The sequence below is a fragment of the Pituophis catenifer genome, unplaced genomic scaffold, assembly GCF_029215685.1.
Source record: "Pituophis catenifer annectens isolate HBS135680 unplaced genomic scaffold, rPitCat1.0.hap2 SCAF_1, whole genome shotgun sequence".
In the NCBI taxonomy this organism is placed as follows: domain Eukaryota; kingdom Metazoa; phylum Chordata; class Lepidosauria; order Squamata; family Colubridae; genus Pituophis; species Pituophis catenifer.
In genome coordinates this window covers 13,878,135-13,900,384 of record NW_027256881.1, presented here as the reverse complement: position 1 = coordinate 13,900,384, position 22,250 = coordinate 13,878,135, and the positions used below count along the sequence as shown (strand labels likewise).

Sequence of the window (22,250 nt, the reverse complement as noted above, 5' to 3'; positions counted from 1 at the left end):
TTTGAACTGATCTTACCTACTGTCCCACTGGATGGGGGTTGCAGTAGCTCACGTAACTTTTTTTCATTTTTTGTAAGCACCATTGCATGACTATGGCTGAGTTCACATAATACACTTTGTTGTGGCTAACTGACCGACAGCCCGTTTGATTAACTGAATCTTCAAGGTTCTCGCAACCCAACAAATCATCAGCTAACAGATGATAATAAGATGTATATTAACAAGATGTATATGAACAACTGGTTTGTGGGTTTAGTGGGCTGTGTGAGGACACAGCTTCCATCCGGAGTCACAAAGTGAAGATTCAGTTTACTCAGATTAGCAGTTCCTCTCTCAATATGGCTCTTTTTTCACCGAAATCTGCTCAGCGTCTAAACATGGGCTCTTCTGCTTGTTTCCACAGGTTTGTAATCCTAGCTTAGCCTTGCAATAGAGATGCCCATGGACACCTTGTCTTCTCAGCCATTTGAGAGAAGCAGGCTGCTTTTCTCACTGTCGTGTGAACATGTTGGATGGAGGGGAACCTTGGAAATTCTGTGGCCAGTACACAGGCGGCTTTTTACAGGAAATGACTGAGCAAAGCTAAGTTCCTCCTGTTGGAGGCAAGAGCAAAGCTGAAGCTCCTTGTAGAGCAATAGACAAGTGCCGGACCAAGGTATGGGTTTCTGCAACTAATCGGCAGCTTTGACCAGGAAGATGGCTGAAGGAGTGATCCCAGACCTGCCACCTCAATCCCCTGCCTCTGTCAAGGCTTACGGAACCATGGAATCAGCTGAGCAACCTCAAGGATCATCACAGCCGCCCACCAGAAGGGCTTACATCGCTATTGCTACGCTTTGCCATCTGAACCTGGTGAATTACATGGACTGGTTTCTTGTAGCAGGTAGGGTGGATCCCATTTACAATTACTTTGCGGCAATAGCCCCCAGAATCTGGGTTTAATGATGGACTCGATAGGTACACAAAAATGCCAAACCCAGTCTGAACATCTGGCTGACTGTGTGATGATTAATAACAACAACAACAATTTTTCTTATTCAAAAAAGTCTTCTGTTTTTCTGACTGTACTCTCCAGATCCCTGAGAATTTCTCAGGAATATTTTTGAGTTGGTGCTGTTCTTGCTGTAACAAACACTTCCATCTCTCTGTAGCCTCTCTGTTTATTCATTCTCCCTACTATGAAATGCCCCTAATGAGATGCTGCCTTGGGATGAACTAGATATTACAGGGAGGCTAAAGATTATTGGAGAATTGTTGTACAATGAAAATTGGACCATTCAGACACCTCTCTTGATGACTTCATAACTAAATACAAGAAAAAATCCACCATCGTCAGAATGTCATTAAAATACTCTCCTAAAAGTGAAATTGAAAGCAAATTCTCTTTCATTAAATTGGATAAGGACTAGAAGGAAAAAAGAGGGTGAGGAATGAGAAATATGCTCAGTGAAGCATAGCACTATCTACATTTTCTTCTTGCAATAAGAGAAAGCTGAGTACAATTATTTTGAGCTATTTTCATACCAGTTTTCATGGGCTAAAGCTCAATGCCCCAACTGCCGTAAATGGAGATGATAAAATAAATGTTGGAAGAATGGGTTTGATCCAGAGGTGGTATTCAGCAGGTTCTGACCAGTTCTGGAGAACCGGTAGCGGAAATTTTGAGTAGTTCGGAGAACCGGTAAATACCACCTCTGACTGGCCCCATCTATTCTCTGCCTCCCAGGTCCCAGCTGATCGAGAGGGAATGGGGATTTTGCGGTAACCTTCCCCTGGAGTGGGGTGGGAATGGAGATTTTACAGTATCCTTCCCCTGCCACGCCCACCAAGCCACGCCCACAGAACCGGTAGTAAAAAAATTTGAATCCGACCACTGGTTTGATCATCTAGTCCAGCTAAAGCACCCAGTTAAAGCATCAAGGACTGCAGGCATCCTTGATTTACGACCACAATTCAGCCCAAAATTTTCATTGCTAAGCAAGGAAGGCATTAAGTGAGTTGTGCCCCATTTTGTGACCCTTTTTACCATGGTTGTTGAGTGACTCACTGCAGTTAAGCTAATCACAGGGTCATTACAAGAATTCCCCCTTGCTTCCTTAGAATGGTACATCACAAGGCTGTATTGTTTGCATTAATGAATAATCTCCAGGAGACCAGAATAGAGATGGTACATTTATTCTTGCCCTCCTTGATCTGAGTTCAGGAGTGGAGAGCACAATTTTGTGGTGGTTCTCCTCCTCCTCTTTTTTCCAGAGTTGGTTCCAGTCACTATTAGTAGCAGGGAAGATGTTTACATCTCAACCAGTGCTTCTCAACCTTGGTAACTTTAAAATGTGTGGACTTCAAGCCCCAGAATTCCTCAGCCAGCATAGCTGATTGGAGAAATCTGGGAATTGAAGTCTACACATTTTCAAATCGCCATGGTTGAGAAACACTATTCTAAATCCTTGCTATTTAACATCTGGATGAGGAAGACTGACAGCATGGGCTGTGATGTCATCACTATGGTAATGATACTTAGTTATATTTCTTGGTCCCAGGCTGACCAAAAGGTTCTTTCTCTCTCTTTGGTGGTCTGGATCAGTGGTGAAATCCAAATTTTTTTACTACCGGTTCTGTAGGCGTAGCTTAGTGGGTGTGGTGTGGCTTGGTGGGCGTGGCAAGGGAAAGATACTGCAAAATCTTCATTCCCACCCTACTCCAGGGGAAGGATACTGCAAAATCTCCATTCCCACCCCACTCTGGGGCCAGCCAGAGGTGGTATTTGCCGGTTCTCTGAACTACTCAAAATTTCCACTACCAGTTCTCCAGAACCTGTCAGAACCTGCTGGATTTCACCCCTGATCTGGATGGAAAGAAACAGGCTTAAGGTAATATTATATTTAATACAATACAAATTATATATTTAATATTATCTTATGTATTTGAATTATTCTATGGTTTCCTCAAATGATTTGGGTTTTGGGCCTGTTTTGGTACTTTTATAATATTCTTTCTCATTTCAGTTTCAGAAAATAGGCTATTAATTTTATTGGGTTATTGGGAAATTAAGAAAAAGGTTAACAAGAGCTGCATATATTCGAGTAAAAGCAAAGGGAAAAGGTCAAATTCTTTCAAGCTATTTTTAAGCAGCTTTGCTTAACCTGAACTGCCAGTCAGACCAAAGTAACATCTTTATATATTTACCAACTGACAAATCGGTGAATTGCTCTAGGGATTTTCTCAGATTGCATATATTCTCCTTGTTTGAAAATAAGTATCTCAAATCTTAATTTACTTTACTAAACTTTAAAACTGTATTTACTAAAAAGCTTTTCCTCATATGGTGTCCTCCACCTGTTTAAACCGTATAATTTATCTCTCACCGTTGCCTGTTCTGCCATAAGAAGATCAGAACTAAAATATAAATAATCTGAATGCTACTTTCTCAAAAAACATTGGACTACAGTATCAAATGTAAACATCCAGGAGACCCAGTTTGAAAAACCTGAGTCAATCAATGTTTATTGGGAGATCTAAGGTCAACTTTATATTTTGCAAGATATAATAAACTCATTTTCTGAATTCATAAAATCCAGTGATCTATAAACTAATCAAAGATTCACACAGTATGTTAAGACAGAAGAAGGCTAACTTAAGTTAAATCTAACTAAATCTAACATGTTGTTTGAATGCAACCGCATTGAATTATGGGTGTGGGCACGCATGCGCATGACCCCCCCACACACTCCCCCCGCTTTTGGCACACAATGGCAAAAAGGTTAGCCATCACTGGGATAGGACAACAACTTCATCAGAGGTGGTATTCAGCTGGTTCGGACCGGTTCACTTGAACCAGTAGCGGAAATCACGGGTGGGCCTGTCCACCCGCCCCGGCTCTATGCCATCCTATTTGGCACGTTTTTGAGGCTGGGCACATGTGCAGAAGGAAGGCACATACGTGAACCGGGTGCACGTGTGCACGAAATGAGCATGCGCGCGTGCAGCGAACTGGTAGTAACATAAATTGAAACCCACTGCTGAACATCATGAATTAATCTATTCCATATCATTTTGTTTCAGGAGTGCTTCTCGACATACAGAAGTTCTTTAATCTTACAGACCAGACTACGGGCCTGTTACACACTGGTAAAACAATTCTCTCTTCCAGGATTGATAACCTCTCTTAATTTTTTGTTAAGTCGGTACATGCATTCTCAAAGTAAATTACTTACTAACTGTGCTTTTAATTTGCAAAATAATGAGGAAAACAAGCAGGGACATTTAAATGTAGGGGCAATGGAAGCCAATGTAACACAATAGTTAGAACAGATTTTGCTGGCAGGTCTTCTAGATGTATTAGGATGACAAAGCCCAGAATTCATGGCTTTTCTGCATGGGAATTCTGGGAGTTGAATTCTCAACCCATTTGTAAGATAGGTTTTGATCACCACAATATAAAAAAGAAGTTGAAACTTTAGAAAGACTGCAGAGAAGAGTAATAAAGATGATTAGAGGATTGAAGGTTAAAATATATGAGAAACGGTTGCAGGAATTGGGTACATCTAGTTTAATGAAAAGAAGGACTGGGGTGACATGATAGCAGTGTTCAAATATTTTTGAGGGGCTGCCACAAAGAAGAGGGAGTCAAACTATTCTCCAAAGCATGTGAAGGTAGGACAGGAAGCAATGGATGGAAACTAATCAAGGAGAGAATCAATCTAGCACTAAGGAGAAATTTCCTGACAGTTAGAACAATTAATCAGTAGAACAACTTGCCTCCTGAAATTGTGGGTGCTCCAACACTGGAGATTTTAAGAAGAGATTGGACAGCCATTTGTCTGAAATGGGATAGGGTTTCCTGCTTGTGCAAAGGGTTGGACCAGAAGACCTCCAAAGTCCCTTCCAACAAATTATTCTGTTATAACACATGATATCAATGATCTACAGCAAGAGATTCAAGGTGGATACCCTGAAGAAGCTTAAAGGTCATTATCCAAGCTAGGAGCAATGATCTGCCAATATAACCATGCAAAATCTATTTCCCAGATTTCTCTTGACACCCATCAGAAAAAAATCTAGATGACTCCAGTGAGGCAGGGAAGGGCACATATAGCCCTCTAAATCAGTGTTTCTCAACCTTGGAAGCTTGAAAATGGGTGGACTTCAACTCCCAGAATCCCCAGCCAGCCAAGGTTGAGAAACACTGCTCTAAATGGTGTTCAGTAAGCATCCATACATCCTAGACAATATGGACAATAGTTGGCAGTTGTAGCTTAATGACACTTAAGAAATCTGTCCTACATCATCTCTGTGCTTGGAACCCGGGCAACTTCTAATTCAAAGCTAGGTCAACAGCTAGAGTCAAAAGTTCTATACTGGTTCTATGATATGACTCATATAGGGAAGCTCTCTATGTATCTTTAAAACAAATGATGCAATTTCCCACCCACCCTGCTTTTGGAAATTAAAAAAAAAATCCTAAACGTTGACGTTCCACAGGAAATTGAATTTGGGACCTAATTTCATATCCTGTGCTTCTCAAGAGAAGTTGTGGTGGCTAACTTTTCTAAACTTTGTAATTATGAATTAAGCTATTTTATGACATTATTCTTCATTTTGCCATTGCCCTCAGTATTTCCCACATTTAAAAAAATGAAGGCTTGGATTATAACTCTCTTGACATATTGGATTGCTATGATTGCTCAACTTACAACAATAATAGACGCCAGAATTATAATTGTAAGTCACGGTAGTCATTAAGCAGATCATCCTGACCATGCCTGATTTTATTTATAATTTAATCAAGAATGTAATGCAATAACTTTTATGAAGGATTTGCTATTAGAATAGCAGTTACAGTATAAAGAAAAATGAAACACGTAGAAAAAATCAGATATACAAAAATTATCACCATGTCAGTTAATACTTAGTTGGGTAACCTTTAGCATGAATTATGGCCTTACAACATCTTCCCATGAAGTGAACCAAGTCTGCAGCTGTTAAAATGTGAAACCAAGATTGAATGATTGCTTCTATTAATTGGGTTTTATTGCTGGGTTGCTTCTGACTAACAAGTTTCTTTAGTCGGCTCCATAGATTTTCAATTGGGTGAAGGTCTGGGCTATTCCCAGGCCATTCCAGCAGTGGAATATGATTATCTTGAAACTCAAAAAAACCGAAGTGGTGTTATTAGCCATCAATCCTCAAAAATGCACTTTTCCCAAAAGGTTTCCACAATTTTGGCCACTACTGTAGCTGGAATTTTCATGGGATTTCACTTAGCTGTGTTCTTCATCAACAATAGCATCTGCCTCATCCTCCAGGATAATTCCAGATGAAACAGACTGTAATAAATCTAATGCGAGATGACAAATGCATTAAAATGATAGTTGTGTTGAAAGTCAAGTGAGGTTCTTCATCATTACTCTCCTTTCTTTTCATGGCAGTTTTCATTCTCTGTTTCTTGTTCTCGGCTCCTGTTTTTGGATACCTTGGGGACCGATACAATCAGAAAATCATCCTCAGCATTGGAATATCCTTCTGGTCAACAGTTACCTTTTGTAGCTCCTTCATTCCAGCCTCGGTAAGAGAGGTTATTTGATTTGGTGTATTCCTCTCTGCCCCATTCTGGATCAAATCTTTGTCCTAGTGCCAATCCATTTAAATAGAGATTATAGAGGGCATGTATCAAGGTCAGCAGTATGATGGCTGAAAACTCTTACTACATTGCCAAATTCTGTGCAGGAGCACAATCCCATTGAAGATTTCAACGTCTTCACCTAAGATTTCCAAAATCTTGTGAGGTGTGTTGATGATGGTGATAATCATTTGTTAAATTTCTATTCCAGTGATGGCTAACCTTTCCTGGGCCGAGTGCCCAAAAAGTGCATGGCCCCCCTGCACGCGCCCCACCCCCACGCATGCATGCACGGCCACCTGCACACACCCTGTGTATGCGCCCCCCACATGCGCAGCAGAGACCCGATGACCAGCTGGCCAGTGGGAGGCGCGCGTACATGCGTGGCAGAGCTGAACTCGGGCGACAGCTCGCGTGCCCACAGAGAGGGTGCTGCGTGCCACCTGTGGCACGCGTGTCATAGGTTTGCCATCACGGTATCTATTCTGTCTTCCCTGCAGAAATCAAGATGCCGTACATCATGTTCCCCCAAAATGTAATTAATAATTAATTAAAATATGATTTGAAATACACAGTGGCTTTCTTGGAAGAAGCATTCAAGTAGCAAAATAAGCTGTCCAGTCCTTCCTTGTCCTTGTTTCTCGGACGTGTAACCTTTGTTTATATTTATCCATAAATTCATTTTCTTTGATTTCCACACAAATCCATTAATTAAATAATGGAAATAGGCATGTAAATAGTACCTAATGCATATTCTAAAATATGTTGGGTCTTAAATATGCATTTTCTAAGGATATTTTCTTGTTTTGAATTTCCAAAAGTATAATCTTTCTATTTATTTATAAATATAGATTGAATTCTCACATTGCATTAGGCCATTGATTGTAGCAGATATAATAGCTGGATCTTAAGTACTGCTTTAAGTTTTCATAATATTTAGTGGTGCTAGGAATTGCTTGTGTATTTAAGATCTAAAGCATTCTGATGTGAATTTGCTAATAATTTGCTATTTTTATTTTATATTGGATCCTTTATAATCCATTATTGCATGGGTCTCTAGAAATAAAACATATTTCTGGTTTAAATTATTCAGGTCACAAGTAAGAAGGAACTTATACATTTCTGACAAATAGGAACTGCTTAAAGTCATGTTAACAACCTCAATTTCAAATCAAAATAATAGGACAAGCCCAAACTATATGAGATTACTGTTCCACCTTTTGAATAGCTTTTTTTAGCAATATGGCAGTGATTATAAACTTTTATTAAATGTCTTCCAAAGTGTCCAATCTATATATATTTCTTTTTGTATTGACCAGTAGTGGGTTCCACTTACCTTTGCTACCGGTTTGGAACTGTGAGTGCATGCTCGCTCGCTTAACTCATGTGCGGCGCTTCTGTGTATGCGCAGAGCATCCATGATGATATCTGGGTGGATGGGCGGAGCCTCCCACCGCCACCACTACCAGTTCGCCCAAACTGAGGCAAACCGGTAGAAACCTACCACTGGTACTGACCATACTTTATGATTGAAAGAGAATAATTTCACAACAAAAACCTGCCACTTTTTTTTGCAGAACAATCATTCACGCTCATTATTCTAAAGATTGCCTAATTTTAATCTCTTCTATTTCCCCCCCCCCCCCCCGAATTTTTTAGAAACAGGCAACTATTTTTCAGGCTGGGGACAGTAATTTTTAAGGGATCGGTCAACTTTTTTGGCTCAATTTTCCAAGGGTGAAAGAATTGAAAGCCACATTTTACTACTTAATCTCTCCCTTTTCTTTCAGGAAAAATTAGTCTAACAGATGCAAAAATTATATGGATTTTGCACAATCTTACCCACGCCTGTTAACCAGAGTTTAATATAGAAGCATGGTTGAATAGAATAGGGAAAGAATACATAGAGAATAGATATGGATTAGTGTGCATCCATAAGAAAACGATTGCAATTAAAGTTTTAAAAAACAATACTAGACTGAATGTGCCCTTTCCAAATTCTCATCTAGATGCCCTGGCTGTTTTTTATTTCACGGGGACTGGTGGGTGCTGGTACCTCCAGTTACTCTACCATAGCACCCACCATCATTGCTGACTTGTTTGAGAAAGACTATCGGACGTGGATGTTGTCAGTCTTCTACATCTTCATACCTGTTGGAAGGTAGATCTAACCATGCTCAAAGACTGAACCTACAATTAATAGATAATATCTCTATGAGTCATGTTTATATCCTGCTTCTCATGCAGGAGTTCAAGGCATCATCCTTAATACTCAAACTTTGATTATATCTCATTGCAACCTAAACCAAGGGACAGCAAGTTGTCTAAGGTCACCCAAGAAGTTTAATCACTGAACCCATATCCATGGTCTCTTCTTATATAGGATTCCTTGGGAGGAATGGGGTGAATTGTAAGGGATGGGTTCTTGGGTTCAAAGTTAATGGATAGCAATAGCACTTAGACTTATATACTGCTTCACCGTGCTTTCCAGCCCTCTCTAAGTGGTTTTACAGAGTCAGCATATTGCCCCCAACAACCTGGGTCCTCATTTTATTGACCTCAGAAGGATGGAAGGCTGAGTCAATCTTTAACCACTCAGGATTGAACTCCTGGAGAGAGCAGTGAGTTAGCCCTGCAGTACTGCATTCTAACCGCTGAGCTACCAAGGGATGGGGAGGGGATGGTGAAAATGGATAGGCTGTTATCAGGCATTGAGGCAGATATATGTCCTTCCATCATTGAACCTGGGATCTTCTGGGGGTGACTTAAGTGATATGCAGTCTTTCTCTCAATACAGGTAATCCTCAAGTTGCAACCATTTGTTTAGTGACCATTTGAAGTTACAATGCCACTGAAAATGTTTTCACACTTACAACCTTTGCAGCATCTCCATGGTGATGTAATCAAAATTTGGATTTTGATGCTTGGCAACTGGTTCGTATTTATGATGTTGCACTGTCCTGCGGGTCATGTGATCACATTTTGTGACCTTCTGACAAACAAAGTCGGTGGGGAAGCCAGATTCTCTTAATGACCATGTTACTAACTTAACCATTGCCGTGATTCAACTGTGATAGCATGGGGCAAAATTCACTTAACCACTATTTTATTCAACAACAGAAATATTGAGCTTGTCTGTGGCCATAATTCAAGAACTACCAATACATATCAGTTCAGAGATCTCAATCAAAATCATTTCTAGCGCCCTCCAAAATGTAGCATGTAGAATAACGGGTTGAAATGATAGGGAGGAGGATACCTGCCCAACAGTGGTGGTTCTGTGGACGTGGCTTGGTGGACATAGCAGGCAGGGGAAGGATACTGTAAAATCTCCATTCCCTCCCCACTCCAGGGGAAGGTTACTGCAAAATCCCTATTGCCTCCCAATCAGCTGGGACTCGGGTGGCAGAGAATAGATGGGGGTGGGGCCAGTCAGAGGTGGTATTTACCGGTTCTCCGAATTACTCAAAATTTCCGCTGCCGGTTCTGCAAAACTGGTCAGAACCTGCTGAATACCACCTCTGCTGCACAACACAGGAGGTTGAAATCCTGAGGTTAAATATACTCCCAGGTATTTGACTTTTTTCACCACTTGAACTCTGTGGCTTTAAGGGCCTCTTTCAACTTGGATTTTTCTTCTCTTGCAGTGGACTCGGCTATATCCTGTCATCTGGAGTGGCGCGTGCAAGCGGTTTTTGGGGCTGGGGCTTCAGGGTGAGTCTTGGTTGGTCAGGTCTATCTTTAAGAGAATCCCCCTGGATTAAAACGGTGGGGTTCTGTCAATCTGTTAGTAGTGTAACTTCTATTTTCTCTTTCAGCTGGTTTTAAGAAAATGTTGAAAAATAAATAGTATATACAAAGATGCTGACATAGTCCTACAATGTTAGAATTTTGGTCTATGTGTGTGATTTCTTCCTCTTCCTCTCTCTCATCTATCTTATTTTTTTCTATCTATCTATCTATCTATCTATCTATCTATCTATCTATCTATCTATCTATCTATCTATCATGTATGTATGTCTTTCTGTCTATATGTATTTCTGTCTCTCTCTGTCTCTCTCTCTCATCTCTCTGTCTCTCTGTCTCTGTCTCTATCTCCATCAATCATCTATGTCTGTCTGTCTGTCTCCCTCCCCCCCTCTCTCCATCCATCTAGACACACACTGTGTGTTTGTATGTTTATATATTTATTTTAGCTATTTACAGTAACTATTTATATAAGCTATAAAAATCAAGTGATAATTTAGAAGAGGGAAAATGAAAATGAGAAGTCAAACTGTTCTTCTTTGATGATAGTTTATCAGAAGTTCCGGGGGTGGAGAGGAAAAATTAGATATTTTCTTGCTCCTTCTTCTCATATGCCTCTTCCCTGATGGTGGCTCCATCCTCCAGCCAGTTAGTCATAATATCATGATCACTCTAAAGCAGTGTTTCTCAACCTTGGCAACTTGAAGACGTGTGGACTTCAATTCCCAGAAGTTCTCAGCCAGCATAGTTGGCTAGAGAATTCTGGGAATTGAAGTCCACATATCTTAAAACTGCCAAGGTCAAGAAACACTGCTCTAAAGGCTCCTCAAAATAATGAAGTGGCCATGGCAGAAAATTGTGGGTAGGCTTTATTACTATGCATGGCATCTGAAGGCTCTCTTTGAATGATGGCCGGAGTGGAGAATTTCTCTGGAGAACAGGTCAAGGGAACATAAGTGAAGTTCAGCCCTAGTCTGCCTCGTAAAGCAGTTGCTTCACTGTGTAAACTTCTTGTAATTAGGAACAGAATTAGATGGAATACTGGAATAAGTGCCTTTATCCTGTATCAATGAGAATGTTGTGGCTCTGTTACCTGAGTCTGTGTCATCAGCAGGAGAGGACTCCGAGAGTGAAGGAAAGGAGTTGGCAAGGCCTCCCTCTCCAGGACCCTCCTCTTTGGCAATGCCTTCGGTGTCCGCCGAAGGGCAAGAGATAGGGCCGGGGCCAAGCACGTCCACGCAGCCACAGGTGGACAGTGATGAGAGTAATGAGTCTTGGCTGGATCCACACCAGCATCGCAGAGATGAGCGCGTGCAACAGAAGAAAAGGCGTGCCCGAGATTAGGCTGAGTCACTGGACCACACCCCACAGGGTATAAAAGGGAGCGTGGTGGCCAGTCAAACCTTGTGACGAACAAAGCTGAAAGCTTCCACGCCATTCTGCATTGCCGGACTTTTGCTATAGATTTTGCTGGATTATCTTTGGACTTGATTTACTCTGTAATTATTAAGCTGTTTCCTTTGATGTACCAGAAGCGGGGAGAAGTTATCTCTCCTCTTCGTAAGTAATAAACTCTTGGCAGGCAGCCACTAGGTTGTTGCCAAGTTCCGTTATCATAAGGAAAAGGATTTTGTCGGCTGGTTTGGTCTTTAACTCTTGAACGTCTGTTGGTGTGTGTGCGTGTGGGACGGGGACAGAACAGAGAATAGAAAGACACACCCACACCCGTGTTGGGATTGTGGTGCTGATATGCAAACTATTAAACATATTGTGCAAGATTGTCCATGACATGCGTTCTCTGGCTTCCTAGAAGATTTGCACAAAGCAACGCCAGAAGTGTATCCCTGGATAGCTAAATTGGACATCCAGCTATGAGGCTATGGCCAAAGCCCCGTACTAGTTTTGTATAGAATCACGTGGATTGTGTGCACGTTTACTTCTCTTTGGCATGTTCCCATCGTATGCTGAATAAACAAGCAATAGTCCTTCAGCTTCTTGTAATGGTCCTTGTTGACATCCCTGTTGCTTCTGTCTCTGTAGGTTACTCCTTTTATGGGAATTACAGGCTTGATTCTCCTAATTATTTTAGTCCCTAAACCAAAGAACAAGACGCTCATAGCTAGCAAGAGTACCAGAACCTCAACTTGGCTCAAAGACATTTCTTCTCTTTGCAAAAAGTAAGGTATTTCTTTTCCTGTTCTTCCATAACAGCCCTTCATGTTTCTAGCCATTATGTTATTGTTCATTGCAGTACCTGTGGCCCCATTGCTTACAGTTTTGTTTCCTCCTATGTAACAGAACATGCATGTACGGGAACATATATCTGCTAATCAGTAAGGCACCACAAATCTGTCTTTTCAACAGTATGGCTAGTTAATACTAGCAGACACTAGAGGGGGCTGTCAGCTTGTAGAAATCTTTTTTATTTTCTTTGTAAGCATGCTTTATCCTGCAAATAAATCTTTAGATACCCTTTTCTCAATTGGGGTCTTCCGGATTTGTTAGGACTGAAACTCTCTGGGTTCTTAACCAGCAAGGCAATAGCTAAAATCTGAAAAAATAATGCTCTGGAAAAGGTAAACATATTGTTATAATTCTGCTATAGTGCTTTAAGTCTACAGTATTTGTTCTGCAGTTTCACAGATATTTAACGTCTGAAATTCTTATCATCAGAAAGTCTGTACTCAAAATGGTCTAAAATCCTTACTGAATCTATCCACTGAACACGCTTCAGATGATGATTAATTTAACTAATTTTTCTGACCTTGCACTATTTATCAGATGATAATTTAATGCAGCAGCTTCAGGGACTTCAAAATGTCATGTCCATCACGATGTCATTATGCAAAGGCCACAATTTAGTAGTTGCATGTCACAATGTGTTGCATAAATATATAAGTCACATCACGGCATTGTGACGCGTCAGCTGTCCCTCTATGCCTTTCCCAGACTCCTAATAGGCTGAGTTTGCACAGCACATATTACCCTACAGAAGCCAAGCAAGATTGAATCTAACCAAGCCTAACATACAGGGTGAATACAGCCTTTGTGCTTTAAGTGACTCGACTGAATGTGTTCTGTGAATGCAGCCATATTCTAGAATTTACTCTTTTAGAAAAGCTGTATCATCTGCTTCTCACCCCCTCTCCTCAGACACATTGTGCAGACACATTGGAATAAAAATTGCACATACTGATTTTTTTTTTTTTACAAACAGAGGCATATTTGCAAATGCAGATCCTATATTTAAATAGAAATATATTTCACCACTATGGGAAAATTCTGACCAGGTAAAATGCTTACCTGTTTTCAAGCTTCTCTTCAGGGGCTCTGATTGTTCTTGATCATTCAGCTGACGTGGGACTGGCCAGCTGTTCAAAACCAAGAGATGTTCACATTTTATTTTCTTTTAAATGCCTTTATTTATTGAGTTAAACAAAATGATATTAATTGGATGGAACTGCACCATCAGGAGAATATCTGATGTCAAGGTGAACTAAAATAAAACTCTTTTCTACCTGCACTCAGTTTGTGGTTCTAGGAGACTGAACTTACAGAATGGACCTTGTGACAAAAAAAGAGTATCTCTTCCTAGTTGTTCCTTAAGGAAAGTCCATATAACCAGGACTGCCTTAATGGTCCCAGCAGGTAGCTACTGTATATTTATGTGAAAGAAGACTGCAACTGATTTGACAAGCCTTAACATGATTTACTCAGCATGATGTGCATTTATGATTTGCAAACCATTTATGGGTGCAGTCCAGTGGTGGGATTCAATTTTTTTTACTACTGGTTCTGTGGCCATGGCTTGATGGGCGTGGCCAGGGGGTATGACAGGCAGCACTTGGCCTCCTGTACCCCCCTGAGAGCAAAAACGGGCCACAGGGGGGGGGAACACGCTGCCCCCTTCCCCGTTTTGGGCCTAGGAGGCCTTCCTGAAGCCTCCTGCGAGCGAAAACGGTTTGGGGCTTAGGAGGCCTCCCTGCACTTACCTGGGAGCCAAAATGGGGTGCATGGGGATTCCTGGAAGGGGTGGGGTGGGAAGGGGAGGGATCAGCCAGCAATTTAATTATGGGTTTGCCCTAATCGGCCCGAACCGGCTGAATCCCACCACTGCTGCAGTCACTATGCTGTAGTGTAGCCCCTGCCCCCCGAAATTTGCAATACATAGTCCCTGTCCCCCCAATTTGCAATTTGTAATTCATACAATTTGTATCAGCAAGACTGATCAACAAATGGCCAAGTTTTGGCAATGTGATTTCCATAAAACTTTGCTAAAATAAGAGGGAAATAGAATATTAAGACTCTGCAAGCCAAAATATGTCATTTCCATTCTGTAAACCATTCTCCCCCAAGTAAAACCAATCCAAAGGCAGAAAATATTCAGCCTCAACCCCTAGTGATGCCACTTCCTCAACAAACATGTCTTCTTGCATGTCCTGGAGGCCAAAATACTTTGGAAAAATAATTATTCCACTGAGGCCAAGAAAGGGCTTCCAATTATAGCTTTAAAAAAAAACCAAAGTAGAATAGTAAATATACTGCGATTCATTGTCACAAATGAACATCTCTCAGGAATCCTGTCCCAAGTTCTTGGTGGCCTTCATACCAATAGCTTAAATCTGGACTAGAAGCATACTGGGTACCTGCGTAGCTATTTTAACATGTGGTCACTTGAGGGAGCCGTAGAACATCTTTTTGTCTTAATCCTCTTGCATCTTGACCACAGAACTTGGTACCTCTTCTTTCTCCATCACTTCTTTATCCATCCCAACCTTTCTCTGTCTCCCAGCTGGAGCTTTATAGGATCCTCGCTGGGTGTAACTTGCATGGGTTTCATCACTGGCGCTCTTGGTTTCTGGATTCCTGTGTTTCTTTACAGAGCTGAGGTTGTTTTGAATATTATACAACCATGCAGCAAAGATCCATGTGAAAGCCACAACAGGTAACACAAACACTTGTCTTAAATGCTTACTTATTTGATTTTTTTTATCCTGCCTTTATTTTTGGCCAACAAGATGGCACACATACATGATGTCCCCTCTTCTTGTTTCCCCATAACACCACCTTGTAGGGTGAGTTGGGTTGAGAGAGGAAGAGTGGCTCAAAGTCACCCAGATGGTTGTTATGCCTAAAGGGGGGGGGGAACGGGACTAGAATTCACAGTCTCCCAGTTTCCAGCCCAGCCTTTAGCCACCAAACCATCTCTTGAAAAACCTTGAAAAGCAAATGGAGATTATATAAGAGATGCCTGGGAAGATTTGTGGGATTCCTCGAATTCTGCTGGCTGTTTGAAGTGATAGAAAAAGTCTTAAGCATAGCAAGGAAGTCAGAGGAAAGCAGACTTTTTTGGCAAAGTCCAAGTGATGAGAATACAAGACAAGGCAAGAAACAGGACCTTGGATAGCTCCAGATACCTTATGGCAGCTGAGTTTTTTCTCTGTTAAAATGATTGGCTTGATTAGTCAATGCAATACCGGTTGAGCCTTTATCCCCATCAATTTCAGTATTTAAATGAAATTAACAAGTTTAGCATGTTCAAACCTAAAATGGTTACCAGATTAGAGTATTTTAAGTGAGTTGATTTAAGTGAGAACAATTAACCAGTGGAATGGCTTGCCTTCAGAAGCTGTAGGTGCTCCATCACTGAAGGCTTTTAAGAAGAGACTGGATAGCTTCTCTGGAATGGCATAGGGTTTCCTGCTTGAACTTGAGCAGGGCATTGGACTAGAACAGGGATGTCAAGCTCCCGGCCCTTGGGCCGGATTCGTCACACACTGGCCACGCCCACGCCCGGTTTAGCGAAGTGGAAAAAAGTGTGACACCACCGTGACGATGCGAGTTTGACAACCCTGGACTAGAAGATCTCTAAGGTCCCTTCCAACTCTGTTATTCTGCTAAATTTTGATAAGTTTATTGTTGATTAGGATAGTGAACTTCAGATTAATATGCTGCTGCTTCAGGTTCAAATGACACAATGACTCAAAAACCTGCCTAAGGAAACTTCTGCAGCAGGAGCAAAATGTAACCGGGCACATTTTGGTGTGCATATTCCCATTGGCAAGTTATCACCGCTGCAACACTCGTCTAGCATGGGGGCAGGAGGGGGTGCAAAGAAAGCATAGCCCTGAATGAGTCACCATGATTTTTTTCAAATAAAAGAAAGGAAAAGGAAAAAAAAAAAAAGAATAGCTGCTACAAGGCTCTGAAAAAACGATAAAGTCTTCCTTGTTTTATGGCGGCCTTCCCAAATATGATATGCCTTTATGTAGTTTGGATCTCAGTTCCCAACCTTCCTAGCTGGCTGGGCTGAAGGGAGTTGCACCCTAAAATTTATCTATCCTCTCCCCCCCTCTCTCCCTCCCTCCCTCCCTCCCTCTCTTAGTAATTTTTTAGATTTCTACACCAAAAGGCACTATTTAACGAATGCTGTTGATAAAAATGTTGCATTTTTGCTTGGTCATTAGTGAGATATTTGGAGGGATCACCATAGCAACTGGCATTTTGGGGGTCGTCATTGGAGCAGAAGCTGCCCGAAGATACAAGAAGGTTAACACCAAGGCTGACCCTCTTATCTGTGCTGTGGGCTTGCTCAGTTCATCTCCATGCATGTACTTGGCTATTATGCTGGCTGGGAAGAGCATTGTAGCTGCATATGTAAGTGACCAAAGAATTCATATATTTAATGGGCGACTTTCATTTTCACTTTAAAGAAGCCCCAGTTGACATACAGTATTTACCCCTCATGTTACTCTCTAGAAAAGGCTGGGAATTATGGAATCAAGAGTCCCATGCTTCTAGAGTATGTCAGCTAGTTGACAAACCATGTTAAAGTTCAGCCATTGACTGCAGAGAATCTGCTGTTTTGATGGGCACCTTGAAATATTTAGGATTTAATGATTTGAGCCCTCAAGGTTGCGAGGGAAAGGACAGGAAGATTGCTAGAAAACAAATGAAATGTTATGATTTCAGCATTCAGTATACATTCAGCTAAAAGTATAGCCAGGGGATATGGCAGCTTGGAATGGATAAATATGGCATCAATTATTTGTCTGTAGTATCAGTTTATACTTCTAGGAGGGCATTGGATCGCCCTTCCAATCAACTCATGATGTACTAAGTCTCTTTCTCTCTCTGTATATGTGTGTCTTCTTTAATATTTCAGATTTTTATTGCCCTTGCGGTGTTTTTTTTATCTTTAAACTGGGCCGTTGTGGCTGACATCCTCTTGGTGAGTTCAGTTCAACTGTCATTACTGTCATATTGATTTTGTTGATAATCCAATACTTCTATTCTTAGCTCTCCATGCTCTCTGTTTTCACCTCCCGTCAGGCTCTACATCAGCATGTACTGGGGGAGGGAGGCATGGTGAAGGGGCGTGGAATGGCCTAACATGCACTTTGATACATGTTCACTCAAAAGCCAGTCTTGCTGTATCTCTCAGGGCGTCAGTCCTAGGAAAGCATGGCCTGATTTGCATCATAAAACTAAGCCATCTGCTGAAATTCTGTTACATATTGTTACAGAAGGAACCTACTGACCTGGTGTGTACCCAGACACACAAAGGCTCTTTGTGTTTACATAGGTTTACATATGAATAACCCATTCAATGTCCCTTGATGTTAAATTTAAAACATAGGACAGCTATAAAACCATATTAATAAATCTGTAGTGGCGTAATATATTATTCATGACTCCTCTGTTTTCCTGCCATGGTTGTCTCTGCTCTACTGTTAACAGAATCAGGATTTGTCGAAACAGCCTAGCTTCCTGTGTTTAAATATTGCCTTGGGCTATTTAGAGGTTGGGTGATTTGTAGTTCACCGTATGGCAGAGACACAATCATAATCTTAGTTTGTTGTGTTTTGCTAAGATGGCTTTAAGTTCAGGGGTACCCACTGGGGAGGGGGGCAAAAGTCCAAAATTGCAGTATAATCACACGATCAGGGTCTACTGTACCCCTCAGAAAGTATCATTCTCTTCTCTGAAGCAGAAGAGTTCACAAAATCTGTTGATCTGAGGACACGTGTGCATAAATATAATCTCTTAATCATGCCAGTGGTTACAGGTATAATGAAAATAATCATTATTTTATTTGTTATGTACATACAGTATTTTTCGGACTATAAGACACACTTTTTTTGCCTCCAAAAATGGGGTAAAAATGTCTGTGCGTCTTATAGACCGAGTATTGCCAAAGCCCCACCCACCCACCGGCTGTTTTTTTGGCCTATACACGGCCCATTTTTGGGCCTTTTTTTGGCCTTTTTCAGGCCTGTTTTGACCCCTTTTCAGGGCTTTTTACAGCCTGTTTTTGAGGCCTTTTTTGGCGTGTTTTCCGAGGTTTTTTCAGCCTGCTTTTGTGTTTTTGGCCCATTTTTGAGGCTTTCAGCCCATTTTGGGGGCTTTTTTTGGCCCGCTTAGGAGGCATTTTTTGGCCTGTTTTTTCTGAAAAAAGCCTCAAAAGCGGGCCGAAAAAAGCCCCGAAAATGGCCTGGAAAAAGGCTGGAAAAGGGCCAAAAAAAAGGGCTGAAAAAAGGACCGAAAATAGGGTGCGTGGAGGCCAAAAACATTTTTTTTGTTATTTTCCTCTTCTAAATTTAGGTGTGTCTTATAGTCTGAAAAATATGGTATCTTTTTTTGAAACTTTGCTATTTACAAACATTGTCATTTACAAAGTTAAGGCATCAACATGCACACCTATAGCCCACTCAGCTTATAACTATGCCAACCTAATCTACCTGTGATATTTGTTCTTTCCTTATGCAGGTAGTCCTCGACTTACAACCTTTCATTTAGCGACCGTTCAAAGTTACAATGGCACTGAAAAAGTGACTTAGGACTGTTTTTCACACTTATGACCGTTGCAGCATCCCCGTGGTCATGTGATGACAATTTGGATGCTTGGCAACTGGCATGTATTTAGGATGGTTGTAGTGTCCCAGGATCATGTGACTAAGCTTGTGATAAGCAGAGTCAATGGGGAAAGCTCACTTAACAACTGTGTTACTGACTTGATACCTAAAGTAATTCACTGAACAACTGTAGCAAGGAAGGTTGTAAAATGGGTCGAAACTAACTTAACAACTGTTGTGCTTAGCAACAGAGGTTCAATTGTGGTTGTTAAGTCGAGAACAACCTGTAATGCATTTCTGCCAACTGTTGACACAATTTCTTTGGGTTTTTTTTTCAGTATGTCGTGAAACCCGCCTGTCAATCAACTGCACTTTCTCTTCAAATTTTTATGAGCCATTTGCTGGGTGATGCTGGCAGCCCCTACCTCATTGGAATTGTAAGTTATGGCAGGATTTGTGGACTAGATGGGACAGGGCTGGATGGATGGGTGACAAGAAAGCATGTCTTTGGTGGGATGAAAATAGAACAGAACAGAACAGAACAGAACAGAACAGAACAGAACAGAATAGAATAGAATAGAATAGAATTTTTTATTGGCCAAGTGTGATTGGACACACAAGGTATTTGTCTTTGGTGCATACGCTCTCAGTATACATAAAAGAAAAGATATGTTGATTAAGAATCATAAGGTACAACACCTAATGATAGTCATAGGGTACAAATAAGCAATCAGGAAACAATATCAATATAAATTGATGTAAGGATACAAGCAACAAAATTACAGCCATACAGTCATAAGGAAATAGTGCAACATAAACTCATTTTATTTGGGTTTTAGAGACTCTTCCTATTGATGGATTAGCTTTCTAATAAACTAGAGTTGGATTTTGCTTTGGGAAAGTAGCAATCCTGGCTTTAAGGTTGTAGAGCTGTGAGGGCCATTCATCTCACTGCACCATTGAGCCATGATGGTGCAGTGGACAGAATGCAGGGGTGGGATTCAGCCGGTTTGTACCAGTTCAGGCGCTATGCCGTCCTATTTAGCCAATGCACAAGCAAAGCACATGCATAGAAGGCCGCACGTATGCATGGAAGGCACATGTGTGAGCTAAGTGAGCATGCGCATGCACACGCTCACATTTTCAGTGCTGGGGAGAACCCGTTGTTAAATTATGTGAAGCCCACCTTTGGTACTGCAGGCTAATTCTACTGACTACCGGCTACCAACAGTTCGGTAGTTTGATTCTCACCAGGCTTAAGGTTAACTCAGCCTTCCATCCTTCTGAGGTCGATAAAACAAGGATCCAGATTGTTGGGGGCAATATGCTGATTCTGTAAGCCACTTAGAGAAGGCTATAAAGTACTGTGAAGTGGTGTATAAGTCTAAGTGCTATGGATATTCCATAGCCATCATTACTACTGTGGAGGATAGGATCTGATTGTAAAATTCACCTTTATTCTTTGCCATGGGCTTTAGTATTCAAAAGGAATGGCAACTTTGCAGCCAGGACGTTTAAATTCATAACCAGCATTCAGATGTTTCTTTAGTTTTGTGAACATATGACAAATACAAATAACATGTTGAAAACAGCTGGGGAGATTTCTAACAATTTATATAATTCGATTTTTGCTGAAAGGAACAATGAGTATCTTAGGGAATTCTTAGCATTTCAAGGTTAATAGAAATCAGGAAACTGTACAGTTTCCTATAATTCTATATAATATTTCAAAATGTGAAGAACTGGAAAATGTAAATAGAGGCATGTAATTGAAAGAACTCTTCCCTTAACATAGGACTATTCCTACCCCCATTTCTGCTTCTGTCTATTTTCATAACCTAACTCTGCCCAGTCTGCATTATCCTCTGTCACATATAGTCCTTATTTTCCAAAATATTGTCAGTGTGACTCCTGACATGGAGGGTTTGCCTGTGTTAGATATTCCAGAGATATGATTTGGAATGTGAGATCACTTGCAGCTTGTACCTGATGGTGACATAAATCCTTTCAACCTATAGATTGCAAATACAATCAAGGTGTACCAAAGAGATAATTCCACTCTCTGGGATTTCCAGAGTCTGAAATACAGTTTTGTGGTTTGCATTTTTGTTGGTGTCCTCGGAGGAGGCTGTTTCCTCCTGACTGCTATTCATATTGAGGAAGATTCAAAGAAAGCTGCAGCACCAACAACACCACCAGCAACATCAGGGCAAGGTCAGTCTTTTTCTTTTAATTCGTAGAATGAGAACATGATATATTGAATGTGACTCTGGTGTTGCATTAAAATACCATGAAAACATAACTTAAATACTACTTTGCACCAAGACTGATATCATATCTGTCTGTCTGTCTGTCTGTCTATCTATCTATCTATCTATCTATCTATCTATCTATCTATCTATCTATCTATCTATCATCTGGGTCTGTCTATATTTGTCTCTCTGTCTCTATCATCTATCTGTCTCTATCTATCTATCTATCATCTATCTCTGTCTATATCTATCTATCCATCTATTATCTGTCTATCTATCTATCTATCTATCTATCTATCTATCTATCTATCATCCATCCATCCATCCATCCATCCATCCAGTTTATATGACCTCCCATCTATCCAAGAAACTCTGGGTCATAAATAAAATAAAAACATATACTTTCATTAAAACAAAAAAAACCCAACTATAACTGAAGCTCAATAAAAACACAAAACCACTATGCATACACATCCCTACCAGAGCTTCCATGCTAGCATCCAGACCCAATGTCTGGAGAAAGAATCACATCTTCATGTCCTTGGGAAAGGCCAATAGGGTAGGGGCTGTACTTATGGGGAGGGCTGTTCCATAGGACAAGTGCCATAATAGAAAGAGCATACAGTACTTTTGGGAGCTGCCAGATAATTTTGTTTTATTGATGGCATCTGGAGCATACCCAGTCTGCCAGATCTGATGGGCAGGCCAAAATCACTGGGGAGAGACCATCATGCAAATAAATTGGTACTATGCCATGCAGAGTTTTAAAGATGACAA

General features: G+C 40.9%; 1 protein-coding gene across 1 annotated transcript in view; it reads left to right on the top strand.

Annotated features, from left to right (window-relative positions):
* The first annotated feature begins 696 nt into the window (after positions 1-696).
* LOC139318325 (protein spinster homolog 3-like) overlaps positions 697-22,250 on the top strand; it is a 32,250-nt gene continuing 10,696 nt past the window's right edge. Inside the window, exons 1-11 of the mRNA XM_070945733.1 lie at positions 697-883; positions 4,063-4,128; positions 6,429-6,565; positions 8,629-8,780; positions 10,267-10,333; positions 12,407-12,543; positions 15,159-15,311; positions 16,834-17,023; positions 17,532-17,597; positions 19,560-19,658; positions 21,240-21,435. Coding sequence (XP_070801834.1) covers positions 697-883; positions 4,063-4,128; positions 6,429-6,565; positions 8,629-8,780; positions 10,267-10,333; positions 12,407-12,543; positions 15,159-15,311; positions 16,834-17,023; positions 17,532-17,597; positions 19,560-19,658; positions 21,240-21,435 — 1,450 coding nt within the window. The remainder of the gene's footprint in view (positions 884-4,062; positions 4,129-6,428; positions 6,566-8,628; positions 8,781-10,266; positions 10,334-12,406; positions 12,544-15,158; positions 15,312-16,833; positions 17,024-17,531; positions 17,598-19,559; positions 19,659-21,239; positions 21,436-22,250) is intronic.